The sequence below is a fragment of the Mesoplodon bidens genome (genome assembly GCF_964165515.1).
Source record: "Mesoplodon bidens genome assembly, chromosome: 1".
NCBI lineage: Eukaryota > Metazoa > Chordata > Mammalia > Artiodactyla > Ziphiidae > Mesoplodon > Mesoplodon bidens.
In genome coordinates, this window is record NC_138176.1 from 171412180 (window position 1) to 171432899 (window position 20720).

Consider the following 20720-nt stretch of genomic DNA (forward strand, 5'->3'; position numbering starts at 1 on the left):
GAAGTAATATGAGGTCTGGGACTTGTTTCAAAATAATCCAGTTGGGGTAGTAGGCGGCACTGGTAGGGCTTCAGATGAAATAAGACTGGCCCTGATTCCTGAAGCTGGGAGGTGGGCACACAAGGGTCTGTGAAATTATTCTCCCTACTCTGAATTGTTCTGTTTGAAATTTTCCAAAATAATTTGAAAAAATAAGTTCCTATTTTTCAACTCAGTCAATAATCCTACTTCTAAGAATCAGCCTACAGAAACAAGCCACACAGATGAAAGAGCAGCATGCGCTGTGAGGCTCGTGGTACCATCACCTGCCCAGAGAACAACAGGAAGTAATCTCATGGGCCACCTCCACAGGAAGAGCAGGTGATGCTGGAGTACATCCACTCAACCAGGTATTATGCCGACATTACATAGGATGATGTAGAGGCTCTTCAACAGACAGGCTAAAGTGTCCACGAGCTCAAACTATTTATTAATGAGCCTCTCCTCATTCTACTAGAATATAAGCTCAGTGAAGCTTCACTCACTGTTCCATCCCCAGACACAGGACAGGCACTCAGTAAGCATGTGCTGACTGAGCTACATGTTTAAATGCAAGAACGTCATCCAGGTGAATAAGCAGGACAGCTTGTGTATACACTGTGATCACCGTTGTGAGAGGAAGTGAGCCCACATGCACGAAGACCAGAAAGAGAAGGCAAAACTGAAACCATCCCTGGGAGGCTGGGTAATGGTCTAATATCATTTCCAAAACCACAAACAAGCTACAAACAGTCCTCATCGCTGTTGTGTGACTTCGCCGTGCAGACGGAGACTTACACACACTCTGAGCCCTCCTTTCTGCTCCACGACAGAGCAGCAACCTCCACATTCTCTCGCTCTTCTCCACCAAGGGCCCGAAATAGTTTTACTGCTGGCAGAAGTGCACTCGCCGAGTTCCAGGAGCCGTTTTCTTAATTGCCTGTGATTAAGGTGTAAGCTGACTAATGGACCTGGCAGGGCCAGGGAAGGGAAATGCACTGTTTGGGGGATCTGGGGTGCAGGGCAGGAAACTGAGGAGCACGTGCTGCTGAGAGTCTCAGAATCCCAAGGCTGTGGGATCCTGGGAGGAAACCTTCTGATGGGCAGAATGTGGACAGGACCTGGAATGTTCCCAAGCAAATGGAGCCCATGTAGGCGATACACCCCCAACCTGAGCCTGGGCTCAGGTCCATTTCCATTCAGAGGTCCTGGGTGCCCAACCAGGCGAACGAGAGTCACCTGCACATGCAGCACCTGGCCTGCTCTGAGCAGACAACTGCAGGCTCCACCAGAGAGCACCCGGGGGCTTCCAGCTTGAAACCAGAGGGCAGGGGTCTAAATAAACAGCCAGGTACCAGGGGTGAGACATGGCTGACAATTTACAGAGGAGTCGGTCCATCAGAGGGAAAGGGTAGAGGAAGCAGCTGCCTCTGGAGCCTCAGCAAGCCCACCACAGCCCACCAGGGCAACATGGACTGAGACCTGGGGTCCAGGGCATCGTGGTCAGGGGAGGGGCTCGGGGCTGGGAGTGAGGATCTTTGCCTCTCATCCCTGATCTGCCATCAACTCACGTGGGGCCCTGGGCAGTCCGCTCTCCTGCTCATCTGTAAACAGAGAGGTCACATGCTCTCTAAGTCCCCTTGGCACTAAAATCTGAGAGTCTGTTCAGGGGGTTTGAAGCTAGGAAGAACATCACAGGACACTGTGCCCTACAATGATCCTTGGGACCTTCCATTTTCGAGCATTTACTGTGTCCTTCCCACACACAGCCCTGCGAGGAAGCAGCATTAGTCCAGCCTGTAGGCGGGGGGACAAGGTAGTCAGAGGGGATGAAGATGGCCCTGTAGGAACCCAGCGCCTTCCAGCGCCCACATCCTCGTTCCTTCCACCAGTCAACCCAGGACAATCTAACCTGCTTCCTTCCCATCCACACGGGGATTGACGGTAATAATTAAGTCCATTCCAGGGTCCACACACACACACCTAGCTGGCCAGATGCCCCTTCAAATCTGGAGGCAGCTGGGACAGCTCAGATCACCCTGACCTCAGGCAGGACAGGGGCTCTGTGTCCAGTCAGGCCGGGGCGAGTGCAGGGTGACCCTGAAGGAGGCATTCTGCCTTTCTGACTAAAGTAAACAGTGGCCTCGTCGCAATTCCCAAATCTAGGTCTATGACCAGTCTCACAACTCCACAGGAATTTAGAAATATAAATCTTTTCAAGGACTGTCCTCTATTCTGAGAACACCCACCCTACTTTTCTGGTACTAAAATATCCTTTCTTTTCTAAAATGCCAACCATGTTAGATGGTAGTTGGGTTTTTTAATTTTTGCTTCTTTACTTCCTTCCTTCCTTTAAAATGAACACATTTAACAAGGCTACATATTGGCAACCCTTGAAAGATCCTTCCCTTTGTTAACACTGGTCTGTGAAACCTGGGCTAGGAATAAGGTCTTTGGATTCTTTCTTTGTTCTCTAACAGCACTTGCAGGCTGGAAGGTGTCTATGATAAGACGACCTCTGAGATTAGTGTCCTTATAAGAAGAAATACCAGAGAGCCCCCTCCCTCCCTTCCCTTCTCTCCGTACACACAAAACACACACACACACACACAGAGGCCATGTGAGGACACAGTGAGAAGGCGGCTGTATATAAGCCAGGATGAGAGCCCTCACTAGAAACTCAATCAGCCAGAACCTTGATCTTGGACTTGCCAGCCTCCAGAACTGTGAGAAAATAAATTTCTGTTGGTTAAGCCATGCAGTCTGTGGTAGTCTGGTATGCCAGCCCAAGCTGACTAACACACTTGTGATACCCTCTCTCCCTCCCTAGGTTTCTGTCTCCCCATGACAGGGTAACACTGTATGAGGCCAATATTACCCTGATGCCAAACCAAACACATCATAAGAAAAGAACTCTACAGATCAATAGCTTTTATGAATTTGATGCAAAAATCCTCCACAAACCAAACGTAGCAACATATAAAGAAGATCGTACACCATGACCAAGTAGGATTTATCCCAGGGATGCAAGCTTGGTTTAATATTCAAAAATTAATTCCAACAATATAATATACCAATAGAATAAAGGGCAAAAACCATAGAATCATCTCAATGGATAGAGAAAAAGCATTTGACAATATTTAACATCTCTTCATTAAAAAACACAATAAACCAAGAATGGAAGAGAACTTCCTCAAAGGATATCTGTGACAAACCCACAGCTGATATCATACTTAATGGTGAGAGACTGAAAGCCTTCCTCTTAAGATCAGGAACAAGACAAAGATGTCTGCTCTTGCCACTTCTAGTCGACGTTGTACAGGAAGATTTTGCCAGGGCAATCAGACAAGGAAATCAAATAAAAGGCATGAATATTGGAAAGAAAAAAATAAAATATCTCTACTTGCAGATGACATGATCTTGTATATAGAAAATTCTAAGAAATTCACTAAAAAAAAAAAGTATTAGAACTAATAAACGAGTTCTACAAGGTTGCAAGATAGAAAATCCATATACAAATACCAGTTGTATTTCTATACAGTAGCAATGAACAAACTAAAAAAATAAAAACTAAGAAATCAGTTCCATTTATAATAGCATAAAAATAATAAAATACTTAGGAATAAATTTAACAAAAGAAGTACAAAACTTACACTCTGGAAACTACAAAACATCATGTAAGAAATTAAAGAAGACTTATATAAATGGAAAGATACCTCATTTTTTCATGGATCAGAAGAGTGACTATTGTTAAGATGGCAATCCCCGGGACCTCCCTGGTGGCAGAGTGGTTAAGAACCCTCCTGCCAATGCAGGGGACATGGGTTCGAGCCCTGGTCTGGGAAGATCCCACATGCCGCGGAGCAACTAAGCCCATGCGCCACAACTACTGAGCCTGAGCTCTAGAGCCCACAAGCCACAACTACTGAAGCCCGCATGCCACAACTACTGAAGCCCGCGTGCCTAGAGCCCGTGCTCCGCAACAAGAGAAGCCACTGCAATGAGAAGCCCGCACACCGCAGCAAGGAGTGGCCCCCACTTGCCACAACTAGAGAAAGCACCTGCGCAGCAACGAAGACCCAATGCAGCCAAAAATAAATTAATTAAAAAAAAAAAAGATGGGAATCCCCAAACTGATTCCCTGCCTCTTCACCGCTGACTCTGACAGCAAGAGCACCCCGCACACTCTCCCCTCCCTCTTGGATCTGCTTGACCCCCACTCAGGGACCTTAGGGACCCCCATCCACTCTACTCTCTGCCAGAGCACCCAGACACGACCTCCTAGAGGGGCAGAGAGATGCACAGTCTCCCATGCAGGGAGCGAGGACTCCAGGCCCCATTTCATCCACAAAAGTCCTCAGTGACCAGCTAAGAAGCCACAGAATCATCTGGGCTACAGCTATAATGGATGGCTAAAATCAAAAAGGACAATCACCAGGGACTTCCCTGGCGGTCCAGTGGTTAGGACTCTGCACTTTCACTGCCGAGGGCGTGGGTTCAATCCCTGGTCAGGGACCTAAGATCCCACAAGCCACGCAGCCTGGCCAGAAAAATAAATAAAATTTTTAAAAAAAAATTTTTTAAAGGAGAATCACCAGTGTTAGCGAGGATGTGGAGAAATTGGAATCTTCACACACTGCTGATGGGAATATTAAATGGTGCAGCCACTTTGGAAAACAGTCTGGCAGTTCCCCAAAAGAGTAAACCTAAAGTTATAATATGACCCAGCAATTCCACTCCTGTGTATATTGAAAACACGTCCACACAAATACTTATACATGAATGCTCATAGCAGCTTTATATTCATAATAGCGAGAAAATGGAAACAACCCAATGTCCGTCAACTGATGAAGAGATAAACAAAATGTGATATATCCACACAACAGAATAGTATTCAGTCATAAAAAGGAGTGAAATACTGATACATGCTACAATGTGGATAAACCTCAAAAATACTATGCTAAGTAAAAGAAGCCAGTCACAAAGGTCCAAATATTGTATAATTCCATTTATATGAAACGTCCAGAATAGGCAAATCCCCAGAGACCGAAAGTAGATTGGCCGTTGCCTAGGGCTTGGAGAGGGGGAAATGGGGAAGGACTACTAATGGGTACAATAGGTTTCTTTCTGGGATGATGAAAATGTTCTAAAGTTGATTGTGGTAACGATGGTTACACAACTCTGTGAATATGCTAAAACCCATTGCCTTGCACACTTTAAATAAGTGACTTGTGTGGTGTGTGAGTTACATCTCAATAAAGCTGTTATAAAAAGGAGAGAGCAAGAGGGTGAGACACTACAGCGGCAGAACCCGCAGTGTGGTCCCCTCCCGGGAGCATCAGCATCATCTAGGAGCTTGCTAGACACCCAGACCTACAGAATCAAAAGCCTGGGGGTGGGCCCAGCAATATGCATTTTAACAAGTCCTCCAGGTGACCCTGAACCTCACTAAAGTTGGGGACCCCTGCTTAGAGTACGTGGTACTTAACCTTGACTGTATTTTGGAATCACCTAAGTTACTTTAAGAAAAGCTCCCTGCCCCGGCCCCCATAGCAGACCAACTAAATCAGACTCTCTGGGGATGGAGCTCAGGCATGGGCCTGTTTTAAAGCTCTGAGGTGAGTCTGCGCAGCCAGGGTGAGAAGAACTGGATTAGAGGGTGTCTCAGGCCCCCCTCCTCTTCAGCTCTTTTGAGAGTTTGACCCCAGCTCGCTGGTGCCACCTGGTGGCCACATTGGGGAATGACTCTACATCTTGCTTCTGCCCCGACCCTTATCTCTCCATCACCAACACCAGGAAGCCCAGGAATGGGGCTCAGGGATTCCCCTCCTCCCACTGCAGAGGTTAGCACCATCCTAGCCTTTGGAACGGAGATGAGGGGGCTGGCCTGGCGGGGAGGGGGCGAGAGTCCTCTGCTGGCTCTGCTTCCATTAAAACACCCCACACCCCAAAGGCAGCCAGAGCATCTACTGCTGAACATAGCCCCAACCATACCACCCTTCCCTCCCGCTGCCAACAGAGTAGAGCTAACTCACCCACCCAGCCTCATCTCTGACAACTTCCAACACAACTGTGTTCGCAGGCACCGAAGCACCTTCACTGCTTCTGAACTCGCTTCACACCTTTCAGCCTCCTGGCCTTCGCCCAGGCGCTCCCTCCCGCCTGAAGTGCCTTCACCTGGCTCTCATTACTTCGGGATTGTTCAAGGCCAGCTCTGTGGGACCTCTCCTCTTTTCCCAAGGCTCACGTCCTCTTGATGCTCCCTGTTGCACCCTCGGTGTGCCCCACAATGAACATCCACGGCTGCAGAGCTCAGAGGAGGGGAGGGCCTATCACCTTTGGGGGGTGGGGCGGTCCCTAAATTGCCTAAAGGCAGTGAAGAGCTAGCAGGGCCGGAAGGAAGGGGCTGTGGAGAGGGGGACTCTGACAGAGTGTGGTCAGTGTGGGGAGGGGGCCTATGGTGCTCTGAAGCAGGGCTAGGCATCCTTTTTCAACTATTCGGGCCTCCAGCTACAGAGAGAAAGGGAAGCGTCAGTTCTCCGCCCTCTCGGGGTGTCCTGAAAGGAGGAGCTCAGGCTCTCAGTTCACTGCTGCCACCTGGTGGCAGAATACGAGACCACCATGAGCGAGACCCACAGGCCACTTCAAAGGGGATATACAATGGAGCTGCTGGCCCTGGGGAAAATGAGCCCATCTTCCAGAGCTCAGCAAAGTCCATTTCCTGAAACTCCTTAACCCCTTTCCCCACCCCAAATTTGGCAGCCCTTCCAAGTGACCTCTGACCTTGGGCATAGCCTGACCCCAGATGGCCTGCCTCTAGCCCAACACCCTTTTTCCCAACCGTGGTCTGATCGATGACCCTAAGCAAAGGTTGGCCTGGATCAGCCATTCACAACATGTGCCAGGTGCAGGCTGCGCGGGGGGCTGGCTTGGAGCTGCCTCTTCTCTGCAGCGGCCACAGGCAGAAGCTGACCTTGGGAACTGCTGGCCCACAGCAGAGAGCACAAGGTCGGCACCCAGAGGGGTGCTCCCTCACTTCAGGCTCAGTCTTCTCGGCTCCCCCCACAGCTGCTCCCTCCCACTCCAGCACCCTCTTCTTCTCCAGCAACCAAGCAAGTTCACTGGGCCAGAGAAGAACAGAAGAACAGGTCGGCGTGCTCCACACAGAGGCCAGAGGCCACAGAGTCTGATGCCCAGAGCGGCCCGGCGGGTTACATGGCCGCACCAGCTGGGCCACATGTGACAGAGCACGGGGAACCACAGCCGACTGGAGGGCACATTTTTTCTAGATAGGCTAAAAACCTGAATGTTTATATGAAATCTGGACTTCTTTAGAAAACTTCTGATTTGTATTATTGAATGCCCAGTCCCTCAGGCAGCATCAGCTGTGAAAACACTGAACGGCTTCCCTGCCGGATATTAAACAGCCACTCTCCAGGACCCATCTACCAACCTGCCTCTTGCCCAGGATCCCCAGGGCCCCCATGGCCCAGAAACCGGAAGGTGAATGCCTGGCACCACAGGGAGCTAGCACAGGGTGTTCCTCTGACCGGTCACATCCTTGACGGGTCCCAGAGCCGCAGCAGCTGCTAATAAATACCCTGAACCTCACCCCCGCACACACCCCACTGAGCGCTCTAGAACGCAGCCGGGACGAGCCGGGGCTGGCCGTATTTCCATGTCAGGGATCACGTCCGCTTCCAGAAGGTGAAGAAGTGACCGAGAGCCCCTGCGGGTCCCGTGGGGCCCCCAGCCCTCACAGCCACGGTGGCCACCTCCTGGGCTGTGCACGTGGGGACGGCACCCGGGCCGGGGCTCACCTGGCGGTAGGTGCAGATGATGATCTCCCGCAGGTGGTAGTGCATGGGCGTCATGGTCTCACTGACCGTGTCCAGTGCCGCGTCCACCTCCTTCTTCACGCGGTGCCCATCAGGCAGCAGCTGCACCACTTTCATCACCACCTGGGACCAGAGGAGGGGGATGAGCAGAGAGAAGACCAAGTAGAGGGGCCCTCCAGCCCCGGCAACAGGTTCACCCACACCAAGGGCCGCACTGGCCTCAAGGCCCAGGCCCTGACCACTCCTTGGTTCTCAGATGGGGGCGGGGAACAAGGGCGTTCCTCCGTATCTCTGAGGCCAGGGCTCCCGGGGTGCTTATTTTTTTAAGCAGCAGGAACCTTGCTTCAAATGAAGCCTTATCCAGGACTCTAACCCATAAAACAGATAGCTGTCATGTAACTGGGGCTGGCGGGGCGAGGGGGGAATACAGGACAGGCCTGCACTGGGGCCTCGCTGGCTCTCCCTCCACCCGGCAGCAGCCCCCAGGCACTTCGGAAACACCCAGCTCTGGGGAACCCAGTGTGGACACCGCTCACCTGAAGTAAGCCCCCCTTTACTCGGGGAAACTGAGGCCCGTTAAGATCACTCTGCAGGGCAGGGCTCCTCCCCGCAGTCACCCGCCTGACCACGCCCCTGCAGACCCCCCTCTGGATGTGCCTACCCTGCAACCCCTGCGCCAGCACCAACCCAGGCCTCCAGCACCTCCCACCCCCACTGCAGCAGCCCCTCCTTCTCCTCGCTGGTAGCCAGAGAGGCCATAGGAAGGTATAAGTGTGAGCACGTCCTGTTTGTGTAATTCCTGGGCTTCAGTCTCTTCCTGGCTCCCTTGCACTCAACATAAAAACCGAAAGCTTCCCCACGTCTACAAGGTCCCCCAGTGCCTGACCCCACCTGCCTCCCAGCCTCCCTCATAAACCCCTGCCCAGGGCCCCAACGCCTTCCTGGAGCCCCCTCAGTCACCCCAACAGCCCGCACGGTCCTTTCAGAGCCCCGAAGTTGACCTCCACCTACTCATCCATCGATTCCATCCGTGTCCCCACTTGCTCACATCCGCTCCCCACCAGACAAGAAGCTCCCTAATCCCCGAGAGCAATAGCTTTTCCACCTAGGAGGCGCCCCATGGACGATGCTAAATGAACGAAAGACCAAAACCCTACCCAACTCAGCTCTTCTCTCAATCTGACCCATCTCCATGACTGGGCCCTAGCGGGATCGTGGTAGGGAGGGCGCTCCCTCAACCCTGTGTTTCTCAGAAGGAACTGGCCCAGGGCTGGCACACTGGCAGGGGTGGAGCTACAGCCCAGTGGGAGAAGAGGACCCATCACCTGGGAGGACCTTGGGCTAATCGGCTCAGGCCACACCCGGATCCCAAGCTCTGGGTCGGACATCTCGCTTAGGAGGAATGTGGACCACAGGCAGGTCCCCAGGATGGCCCAGGGGCAGTTCCCCAGGCAGAGGGCTGCAGCTTTTTCAAATACAATAAACCAAACTCCTAGCCTCTCCCCCTAAATTGCTCCTGCCCTTGAACTCTTCATCTCCTTGGTTGTCACCAGTGCCAGCCAGAAACCTGAGGTCATCCTGGGTGTCTTCCCTCTTTGCCACACAACCAATGGCCCCCAAGACCAGCCAATGGTGACTGGGCTCCTGTTCACCGGGCAGCCCCCGCCTCACTCAGGCCCCAGGCTCTCCTCTCCACACCTTCCTCTACACACTGGCCTCCAGAATGAGAATCTGATCACGACCTCCCCTACTTCTCTGCTGGCCCCAAGGTTAAGGTCAAACACACAGTGTGGTCTTCCAGGGTCCTCACAGTCAGGGCCCCCACCTCAGCCCTGTCTTCTTCCATTCTGGCCAACTGCAGCCTTCCACAGGTCCTGCCCCTTCCAGACTCCCTCCTTTGCACGTTTGATCCCCTCTGCACACTATCCCTCCCCCCAGCCCCAGGAGACTCACTCATCTTTCTAAAATGCACTCAAATGTCACCTCCTCCACGAAGCCCTCTTGGGCTCCCCCAGTTGCACCTTTGGCGCTCAGAACCAATGTCTATTTCAGCACTCTTCACAGTCTATTGAATGTTCCCCACTGGGCTGTGGGCTCAATAGGCCTGAATTAATTACAAAGGAAGCTGGTATAGACATGAGCATGTCTTGGGGTGGGTAAGGATGGGGATACAGGGGCATCCTTGGGTCATATGATATAACTTTAGAACACAGATTCAGAGGTCAACTATCTGGCTTCTGCCCTGACCCCATCACCTCTCTGACGTGGTTCTAGGGTGATGAGCTTGGCTCCCAGCACCTCAGTTTCCCCATCTATCAACTGGGAGTAGTAAGGGCACCTAACTCTTGGGAGCTGTGAAGGGTGAAGAAGGGAGCACACACAGAGCTCCTGGCACAGGACTGGGTGTGAGCAGAGAGAGTTCTAACTATCACATCTGAGGGACTGACGTGTAGACTTGGAAATAAATCCTCATGTATATGCTCAAATGATTTTTGCCAAACCATTCGATGGGGAAGGGACATTCTTTTCAACAAATGGTGCTGGGAAAACTGAATATCCACATGCAAAAGAATGAACTTGGACCCTTACCTTATACCATATACAAAAATTAATTCAGACAGAAAGATAGACAAGAACAAAAGGCAGAGGGCTGCGTACCAGATGAAGGAACAAGATAAAACCCCAGAAAAACAACTAAATGAAGTGGAGATAGACAACCTTCCAGAAAAAGAATTCAGAATAATGATAGTGAAGATGATCCAGGACCTCGGAAAAAGAACGGAGGCAAAGATCAAGAAGATGTAAGAGGGCCTCCCTGGTGGCACAGTGGTTGAGAGTCTGCCTGCCAATGCAGAGGACACGGGTTCGTGCCCCGGTCTGGGAAGATCCCACATGCCACGGAGCGGCTGGGCCCGTGAGCCATGGCCGCTGAGCCTGCACGTCTGGAGACTGCTCCGCAACGGGAGAGGCCACAACAGTGAGAGGCCTGCGTACCGCAAAAAAAAGAAAAAAAGAAGATGCAAGAAATGTTTAATAAAGACCTAGAAGAATTAAAGAACAAACACCTGGAAGAATTAAAGAACAAACAAACAGAGATGAAAATACAATAACTGAAATGAAAAATACACTAGAAGGAATCAATAGCAGAATAACTGAGGCAGAAGAATGGACAAGTGACCTGGAAGACAGAATGGTGGAATTCACTGTCATGGAAGAGAATAAAGAAAAAAGAATCAAAAGAAATGAAGGCAGCCTAAGAGACCTCTGAGACAACATTAAACGCAACAACATTCGCATTACAGGGGTCCCAGAAGGAGAAGAGAGAGAGAAAGGACCCGAGAAAATATTTGAAGAGATTATAGTCAAAAACGTCCCTAACATGGGAAAGGAAATAGCCACCCAAATCCATGAAGCACAGAGAGTCCCAGGCAGGATAAACCCAAGGAGAAACACACCGAGACACACAGTAGTAATCAAACTGACAAAAATTAAAGACAAAGAAAAATTATTGAAAGGAGCAAGGGAAAAAAGACAAATAACATACAAGGGAACTCCCATAAGATTAAAAGCTGATTTCTCAGCAGAAACTCTACAAGACAGAAGGGAATAGTATGACACATTTAAAGTGATGAAAGAGAAGAAACTACAACCAAGATTACTCTACTCAGCAAGGATCTCATTCAGATTCGATGGAAAAATCAAAAGCTTTACAGACAAGCAAAAGCTAAGAGAATTCAGCACCACCAAACCAGCTCTACAACAAATGCTAAAGGAACTTCTCTAAGTGGGAAACACAGAGAAGAAAAGGACCTACAAAAACAAACCCAAAACAAATAAGAAACTGGTAATAATTGGGCTTCCCTGGTGGCGCAGTGGTTGAGAATCTGCCTGCCAATGCAGGGGACACGGGTTCGAGCCCTGGTCTGGGAAGATCCCACATGCCACGGAGCAACTAGGCCCGTGAGCCACAACTACTGAGCGTGCACATCTGGAGCTTTTGCTCCGCAACAACAGAGGCCCCAATAGTGAGAGGCCCGCGCACCGCGATGAAGAGTGGCCCCCGCTTGACGCAACTAGAGAAAGCCCTCACACAGAAACGAAGACCCAACACAGCCAAAATGAATGAATGAATGAACGAATGAATAAAAAAATTTTTTAAAAAAGAAACTGGTAATAGGAACATACATATCGATAATTACCTGAAACATGAATGGATTAAATGCTTCAACCAAAAGACACAGGCTTGCTGAATAGATACAAAAACAAGACCCATATATATGCTGTCTACAAGAGACCCACTTCAGACCTAGGGACACATACCAACTGAAAGTGAGGGGATGGAAAATGATATTCCATGCAAATGGAAATCAAAAGAAAGCTGGAGTTGCAATTCTCGTATCAGACAAAACAGACTTCAAGAGACAAGGAAGGACACTACATAATGATCAAGGGATCAATCCAAGAAGAAGAAATAACAATTATAAATATATATGCACCCAACATAGGAGCACCTCACTACATAAGGCAACTGTTAACAGCTATAAAAGAAGAAATCGACAGTAACACAATAATAGTGGGGGACTATAACTCCTCACTTACACCAATGGACAGATCATTCAAAATGAAAATAAATAAGGAAACAGAAGCTTTAAATGACACAATAGACCAGATAGATTTAATTGATATTTATAGGACATTCCATCCAAAAACAGCAGATTACACTTTCTTCTCAAGTGTACATGGAACATTCTCCAGGACAGATCACATCTTGGGTCACAAATCAAGCCTCAGTAAATTTAAGAAAATAGAAATCATATCAAGCATCTTTTCTGACCACAACGTTATGAGATTAGAAATCAATTACAGGGAAAAAAACGTAAAAAACACAAACACATGGAGGCTAAACAATACATTACTAAATAGGATCACTGAAGAAATCAAACAGGAAATCAAAAAATACCTAGAGACAAATTACAAAGAAAACATGATGATCCAAAACCTATGGGATGCAGCAAAAGCAGTTCTAAGAGGGAAAAAGAAACAAGAAACAAGAAAAATCTCAAATAAACAATCTAACCTTACACCTAAAGGAACTAGAGAAAGAAGAACAAATAAAATTCAAAGTTAGTAGAAGGAAAGAAATCATAAAGATCAGAGCAGAAATAAATGAAATAGAAACAAAGAAAACAATAGCAAAGAGCAGTAAAACTAAAAGCTGGTTCTTTGAGAAGATAAACAAAATTGATAAACTATTAGCCAGACTCATCAAGAAAAGGAGGGAGAGGACTCAAATCAATAAAATTAGAAATGAAATAGGAGAAGTTAAAACAGACACCACAGAAATACAAAGCATCCTAAGAGACTACTACAAGCGACTTTATGCCAACAAAATGGACAACCTGGAAGAAATGGACAAATTCTTAGAAAAGCACAACCTTCCGAGACTGAACCAGGAAGAGATAGAAAATATGAACAGGCCAATCACAAACACTGAAATTGAAACTGTGATTAAAAATCTTCCAACAAACAAAAGCCCAGGACCAGATAGCTTCATAGGCGAATTCTATCAAACATTTAGAGAGTTGCTAACACCTATCCTTCTCAAACGCTTCCAAAAAATTGCAGAGGAAGGAACACTGTCAAACTCATTCTATGAGGCCACCATCACCCTGATACCAAAACCAGACAAAGGTACTACAAAAAAAGAAAATTACAGACCAATATCACTGATGAATATAGACACAAAAATCCTCAACAAAATACTAGCAAACAGATTCCAACAACATATTAAAAGGATCATACACCATGATCAAGTGGGATTTATCCCAGGGATGCAAGGATTCTTCAATATATGCAAATCAATCAATGTGATACACCATATTAACAAATTGAAGAATAAAAACATATGATCATCTCAGTAGATGCAGAAAAAGCTTTTGATAAAATTCAACACCCATTTATGATAAAAGCTCTCCAGAAAGTGGGCATAGAGGGAACCTACCTCAACATAATAAAGGCCATATATGACAAACCCGTAGCAAACATCATTCTCAATGGTGAAAAGCTGAAAGCATCTCCTCTAAGATCAGGAACAAGACAAGGATGTCCACTCTCGCCACTATTATTCAACATAGTTTTAGAAATCCTAGCCATGGCAATCAGAGAAGAAAAAGAAATAAAAGGAATACAATTGGAAAAGAAGTAAAATTGTCACTGTTTGCAGATGACATGATACTATACATAGAGAATCCTAAAGATGCCACCAGAAAACTACTAGAGCTAATCAATGAATTTAGTAAAGTTGCAGGATATAAAATTAACACACAGAAATCTCGTGCATTCCTATACACTAATGATGAAAAATCTGAAAGAGAAATTAAGGAAACACTCCCATATACTATTGCAGCAAAAGGAAAAAAATACCTAGGAATAAACCTACCTAAGGAGACAAAAGACCTGTATGCAGAAAACTATAAGACACTGATAAAAGAAATTAAAGATGATACAAACAGAGGGAGAGATATACCATGTTCTTGGATTGGAAGAGTCAATATCGTGAAAATGACTATACTACCCAAAGCAATCTACAGATTCAATGCAATCCCTATCAAATTACCAATGGCATTTTTTACAGAACTAGAACAAAAAATCTTAAAATCTGTATAGAGACACAAAAGACCCCGAATAGCCAAAGCAGTCTTGAGGGAAAAAAATGGAGCTGGAGGAATCAGACTCCCTGATTTCAGACTATACTACAAAGCTACAGTAATCAAGACAATAATGGTATGGCACAAAAACAGAACTATAGATCAATGGAACGGGATAGAAAGCCCAGAGATAAACCCATGCACCTATGGTCAACCAATCTATGACAAAGGAGGCAAGGACATACAATGGAGAAAAGACAGTCTCTTCAATAACTGGTGCTGGGAAAACTGGACAGCTACATGTAAAAGAATGAAATTAGACACTCCCTAATACCATACACAAAAATAAACTCAAAATGGACCTAAATGTTAAGACTGGACACTATAAAAGTCTTAGAGGAAAACATAGGAAGAACACTCTGTGACATAAATCACAGCAAGATCTTTTTTGATCCACCTCCTAGAGTAATGGAAATAAAAACAAAAATAAACAAATGGGACCTAATGAAACTTAAAAGCTTTTGCAAAGCAAAGGAAACTGCAAACAAGACGAAAAGACAACTATCAGAATGGGAGAAAATATTTGCAAAGGAATCAACAGACAAAGGATTAATCTCCAAAATATATAAACAGCTCATGCAGCTCAATATTAAGAAAACAGACAACCCAATCCAAAAATGGGCAGAAGACCTAAATAGACATTTCTCCAAAGAAGACATACAGGTGGCCAAGAAGCACATGAAAAGCTGCTCAACATCACTAATTATTAGAGAAATGCAAATCAAAACTACAATGAAGTATCACCTCATACCAGTTAGAATGGGCACCATCAGAAAATCTACAAACAACAAATGCTGGAGAGGGTGTGGACAAAAGGGAACCCTCTTGTACTGTTGGTGGGAATGTAAATTGATACAGCCACTATGGAGAACAGTATGGAGGTTCCTTAAAAAACTAAAAATAGAATTAACATATGACCCAGCAATCCCACTACTGGGCATATACCCAGAGAAAAATATAATTCAAAAAGATACATGCACCCCAATGTTCACTGCAGCACTATTTACAATAGCCAGGTCATGGAAGCAACCTAAATGCCCATCGACAGACAAATGGATAAAGATGTGGTACATATATTCAATGGAATATTACTCAGCCATAAAAAGGAACGAAATTGGGTCATTTGTAGAGATGTGGATGGATCCAGAGACTGTCATACAGAGTGAAGTAAGTCAGAAAGAGAAAAACAAATATCGTATATTAACGCATATATGTGGAACCTAGAAAAATGGCACAGATGAACTGGTTTGCAGGGCAGACATAGAGACACAGATGTAGAGAACAAACGTATGGACACCAAGGGGGGGAAGTGGTGGTTGTGGGGTGGTGGTGTGATGAACTGGGAGATTGGGATTGACATATATACACTAATATGTATAAAATGGATAACTAATAAGAACCTGCTATATAAAAAAATAAATAAAATTAAACTAAAAAAATAAAATTAATTCAAAATGGATCAAAGACCTCAGCGTAAGAGCTAAAACCATAAAATTCTTAGAAGAAAAGCTTCATGACATTGCATTTAGCAATGACTTCTTGGACATGACACCAAAAGTACAGGAAAAAAGAAAAAATAGACAAATTGAATTTCATCAAAATTAAAAATTTTTGCATGAAAGGACACCATCAATAGAGTAAAAAGGCAACCCACCAAACTATCACATATCTAACAAGGGATTGATATCCAGAATATATAAAGAGTTCCTACAATTCAACAATAACAAAACAACCCAAATCAAAAATGGGCAAAGAATTCAAAAAGACATTTCTCCAAGGAAGATACAAAAACAGCCATAAAACAAATGAAACAATGTTCAACATCACTAGTCGGTGGGGAAATTCAAATCAACACCACAGTGAGATGTCACTTCATACCTACTTGGAAGACTATTATCAAAAAAAAAAAAAAAACAGAAAACAACAAGTGTTGGCAAGAATGTGGAGGAATTTGAACCCTTGTGCTTTGCTGGTAGGAATGTATATGGTGCAGCTGCTGTGGAAAACAATATGGCAGTTCCTCAAAATTTAAACAGTGAATTACCAGTTGATCCAGTGATTCCACTTCTGGAATTGAAAGCAAAGACTCAAACAGATATGTGTACACCCATGTTCACAGCAGCATGATTCACAGTAGCCCAAAGGTGAAGACAGCCTATGTGCCCACGGACAGATGAATGGATAAACAAAATGTGGTCAATACTTAAAATGGAGTGCTACTCAGCCTTTTAAAAACAGAAATCGTGACACATGCTACACCACGGATGAAACTGGATGCTACTGGATGCTATTATGCTAAGTGCAATAAGCCAGTCACAAAAGGACAAATACTGTATGATTCTCCTCACATGAGGTATGTAAAATAGTCAAATTCATAGAGATAGAAAGTAGAATGGTGGCTGCCAGGGGCTGGGGGAGGGGAGATGGGGAGTTAGTGTTTAATGGATAGGGTCAATTTGGCCTAAGGAAAAAGTTCTAGAGATGGTGGTGATGGTTGCACAATAATGTGAATGTACTTAATGCCACAGAACTGTACACTGAAAAATGGTTAAAATGGTAAATTTTGTGTTATGTATATTTTACCACAATAAAAAATTAAAAAGAAAAGAATCAGCCACAAGAAGGAAGAGAGAAGTGGTCCAGGGCAAGGGAAAAGCATATGCAAAGCCCCAGAAGCTGAAAGCGCTTGGTGAGTTTGAGGAGCTGCATGGAGGCCAGGGTGTCAGGACAGTAGGGAGGGCAGGGGAGGGGCACTGGCCAGGCCAGCCAGGTAGGCAGGAGCCGACCACAACACCGACACCGGGCAGCCACGTGCCAACTCTGAGTTCCACATGCCCCGTGTGTAAGATGGGGACACTGCCACCTACTTACAGGGTGTCAGGGAAGATGACAGGAGGCACACAAGGTGTAATACATGGGTGGCTAAATGTGAGATGTTGGCACTGTCCATCCAGTGCCCTGAATTGAAATGGGGGTGGGGTGGGGCGGTCCGGGGCCCGGCACCAGGGTCACCAACCACAGCTGGGTCCCAGGTGCCCGTGAGGTGGTCGTCAGTGTTACCCAGACAAGATGGTGGCCAGTAGCCCAGCAGCAGGGCCAGGAGGAGTGGGGGGGATCCGCCCCCTCTTCTCCAAACACCATCTGCCAGGGCCCAGAGCCAAGCCACCCTGTGCCCTGGTTTGCTCATCTGTGAAATGGGGACAGGGAAGGACTGATACGATGAGGTGGAAGAAGGTAATGGCCTTAGGAGGAGCTTTGAATATCTCCCCCCGACCTGCCAGCAAGACTCACCCCTCCCCTCCCCCAGGTGTCCCCTGGGGACCCCACGGGGCATGCTCACCTCAAACTCGCCCTTGGTGAACTTGGCATCGGGCACGCTCACGAGCTCCTCCTCGCCCACCTCGGGGAAGCCCTAAGGGAGGACAGCTGCTGGGACTGGGAGCATGGCTACCAGACTGCACCCTCCCCCAGCTCTGCCCACAGCTGGAGCCCGTGCCGGGGGTCTGTCAGCCCACACGCCGTCTGCCCAGGGCTGGTGAGAGGGGACTCTGGGACCACACCTTCCTGCCACAGCCAGGGTCCCCAGGGACCAAATGCCCACCCTGCCTGGGCAGACCCCTGTCCTCACACAGGAGGCCACACGTACTCGGATGTGCCAGAAGGCAAGCACAGCCACCACCATGGCGGTCGTGGTCCGGCCCTGGCCGCTGAGGCAGCTGAACACGAAGCCGGTACCCAGGTCCTTGGCGAGGGCAGCCTGCAGGGTCCCCAGCAGCCGGTCAAAATCCTGCACAGGGAGACCGAGGTCTGAGTCAGTGGGTGCTCCCAGCTGCACAGACTCCCAAGATGACCCATCCCTCCAAATGGCAACCCCGGCAGCTGTCCTGGGAGTGTTTGCCCTGAGCCTGGCTGTGTCAGGCTCAAAACCTTGTATGCACACACACTCAGCTCACTGCAGTACACACAAGACCACGTGCACATAAACAGCCACACTCCCATATAACCAGGCACTGGACGTATGAGCAGACACGGGCATACACCTGAGGTTCCTGGTGCCACCACCTACCAGGTAGAACAAGCACATGCCTACATGCTGCGCCCCCGGGCTGCACGTGGACCCCCGGCCCTACTGCCCACCTAAGGTGGACCCAACCCAGATCCCAGTTTGAGGGCAGTCCCGACCTCAGCCAATCACTGCAGTGAGAGACCACTAGGGGGCAGCAAACTACGGGCAGCCAGACCCACAGAGCAAAGTGAGGGGACAATACAAGCCCCGTCACCACCCGTCTCACAGACAGACAGACACAGATGCATCACCCAAACAACAGACACATCACACAGGCACACAGCGACCCCCACACAATACATGCCAGGCACACACACCACACAAACCTTAAAGACCCACAGACCGTACATTCACAGGTATAAACCTACAGATACCACATGCACACAGAACTCCCTCAGTCACACACAGCATTCCCCAGCACCCTCCTCCACAAACCCCCTACACACACCACACCACACAGCTCCCCACCAGACAGGCTCTCCACGCATCCCCCAGTAAAGACAAGTGGCACAGCACAGCCTCCATAGACACAAACACACCACACACACTCTCCACAACCACACCCACTCTGAACACACACAGACATGCTCACCCACCCCACACATACCTACAACACATAATACACACACACACAGGCGCGCGCGCACACGCAAACGTGAAGCTTGGTGGGCATGTGAATAAACCACCCAGGCCGATCTGAAAGCCTGCACAACAAGCTCTCAGTCCCTCTGGGGAGCTGTGCCCACAGCCAAGGCCCAGGCCCAAGGGAGGCGGGGGGGGGGGGGCGTCCTCTCCCTCCCCAGAGGCCTCAGCCACACAGCTCCCTCACCTCCTCGCGGGGGGCACAGAAGTCTGGCATGGGGACGCGGTGGTAGGTAAGGCCGGGGCAGGCCCCGCGGTGCTGGCTGAAGACCTCCTGCGTCGTGAGGCATGTCTGGAACCTGTGGGTCCGCGGGCCCTGGGTGCCTGCAGGAGGCATGCTCAGGTGGGCCTTCAGCTGGGTCTCCAGGTTCTAGGGGAGGGTGGGACGGAGGGCTCAGGCCACGCGGCAGCCCCCAGGCCAGCCCTGAAAGACCAGAGCCTCTGTGGCCAGGATAGTCCTGGCTTCCGGGCCCATCCCTCCCCCTTCTCAAGCCTCAAGGTTTATAACCAGACCCAGGATTGCAAGGGAGTCCTGAGTCAGCCACTCCCTGAGACCGCTCCTCTCGGGGCCTCAGTTTCTTCATCTGTACAAAAGGAGCACAGAAGCTTCTGAAGACCCTTTCAGGCCCAGTCCCCAGAAGGCCTCCAAGGCAGGGGTGCGTACAAGGCAGGAGGGCCTCACCTCCACCTGGCTAGGGGCCGTGGGGGGCCCAGGCCACCGCAGGCTGTGGGTGCGCCCGTCACACTCCAGCACGGCCTCCTCTCTCAGGTTGACCCACACAACCTGCTGCAGCTTCCTCTTGGTGTCGGTCAGGTAGGCCAAGATACTCCCCAGGGCCTGCGGGGACAGATGGCCGTCAGTGAAAGAGCTCAACCCCCCTTCCCCTCACCCCACAAGTGGGCCCCCTGGCTGGTCACCTTGGCACTGGGCTGGGCCGTGCCGTAGATGGGCAAACGGGGCACCCGCCGAAAGTTGGCCACGTCCATCTCTCTGACGGTGCTGAGTGCGTCCGGGGAGACAAGGTCATCTGCCCCCTGTTGGGAGAGAAGCAAGCCTGGGACCCTCAGCGGCCGACTGAGGTTCAGAACCTGGCCCCAGGTGGGCATGGGGGGCGGGGGGTGAGACCAGCACCTGACAGTTTAGAAAGCACTTTTGCACACCTGGAGCCTCATAACCACCCTGGCAAGGTCAAGTGCAATGGCGCCCACTCTCCAGATGAGGAAGCTGAGGCTCAAAGATGAGAGGCTGGTGGCAAAGATACCAGAACCAGATCTCCTGACTCCCAGCCCAGAGCGCTTGGGGTTGAGAATGAGGAGTGGGTACTGGAACAGTAGCCAGAGCTGCAAATGCTTCTTAGGGCCTGAGAATGGCCCCATTTAGTTCACAGGAGGATCCCATCACCCCACGGGCCATCCTCCCTTTGCTTCCTGTGAGGGCAATGCTTAGCC

At 48.7% G+C, this 20720-nt stretch overlaps 1 protein-coding gene across 5 annotated transcripts in view; it reads right to left on the reverse strand.

The window, feature by feature from the left end:
- PALD1 (phosphatase domain containing paladin 1) overlaps positions 1–20720 on the reverse strand; it is a 141964-nt gene that overhangs the window by 70328 nt on the left and 50916 nt on the right. For 4 of the 5 annotated variants that reach the window (XM_081244962.1, XM_081244960.1, XM_081244959.1 and 1 more), the window contains exons 13-18: positions 20190–20306; positions 19954–20109; positions 19459–19641; positions 18210–18350; positions 17904–17975; positions 7839–7979 (exon numbers count right to left, since the gene is read on the reverse strand). In XM_081244962.1, coding sequence (XP_081101088.1) covers positions 7839–7979; positions 17904–17975; positions 18210–18350; positions 19459–19641; positions 19954–20109; positions 20190–20306 — 810 coding nt within the window. Of the gene's footprint in view, positions 1–7838; positions 7980–17903; positions 17976–18193; positions 18351–19458; positions 19642–19953; positions 20110–20189; positions 20307–20720 lie in introns of all 5 variants that reach the window. The other variant, XM_081244963.1, reaches the window with a different exon arrangement.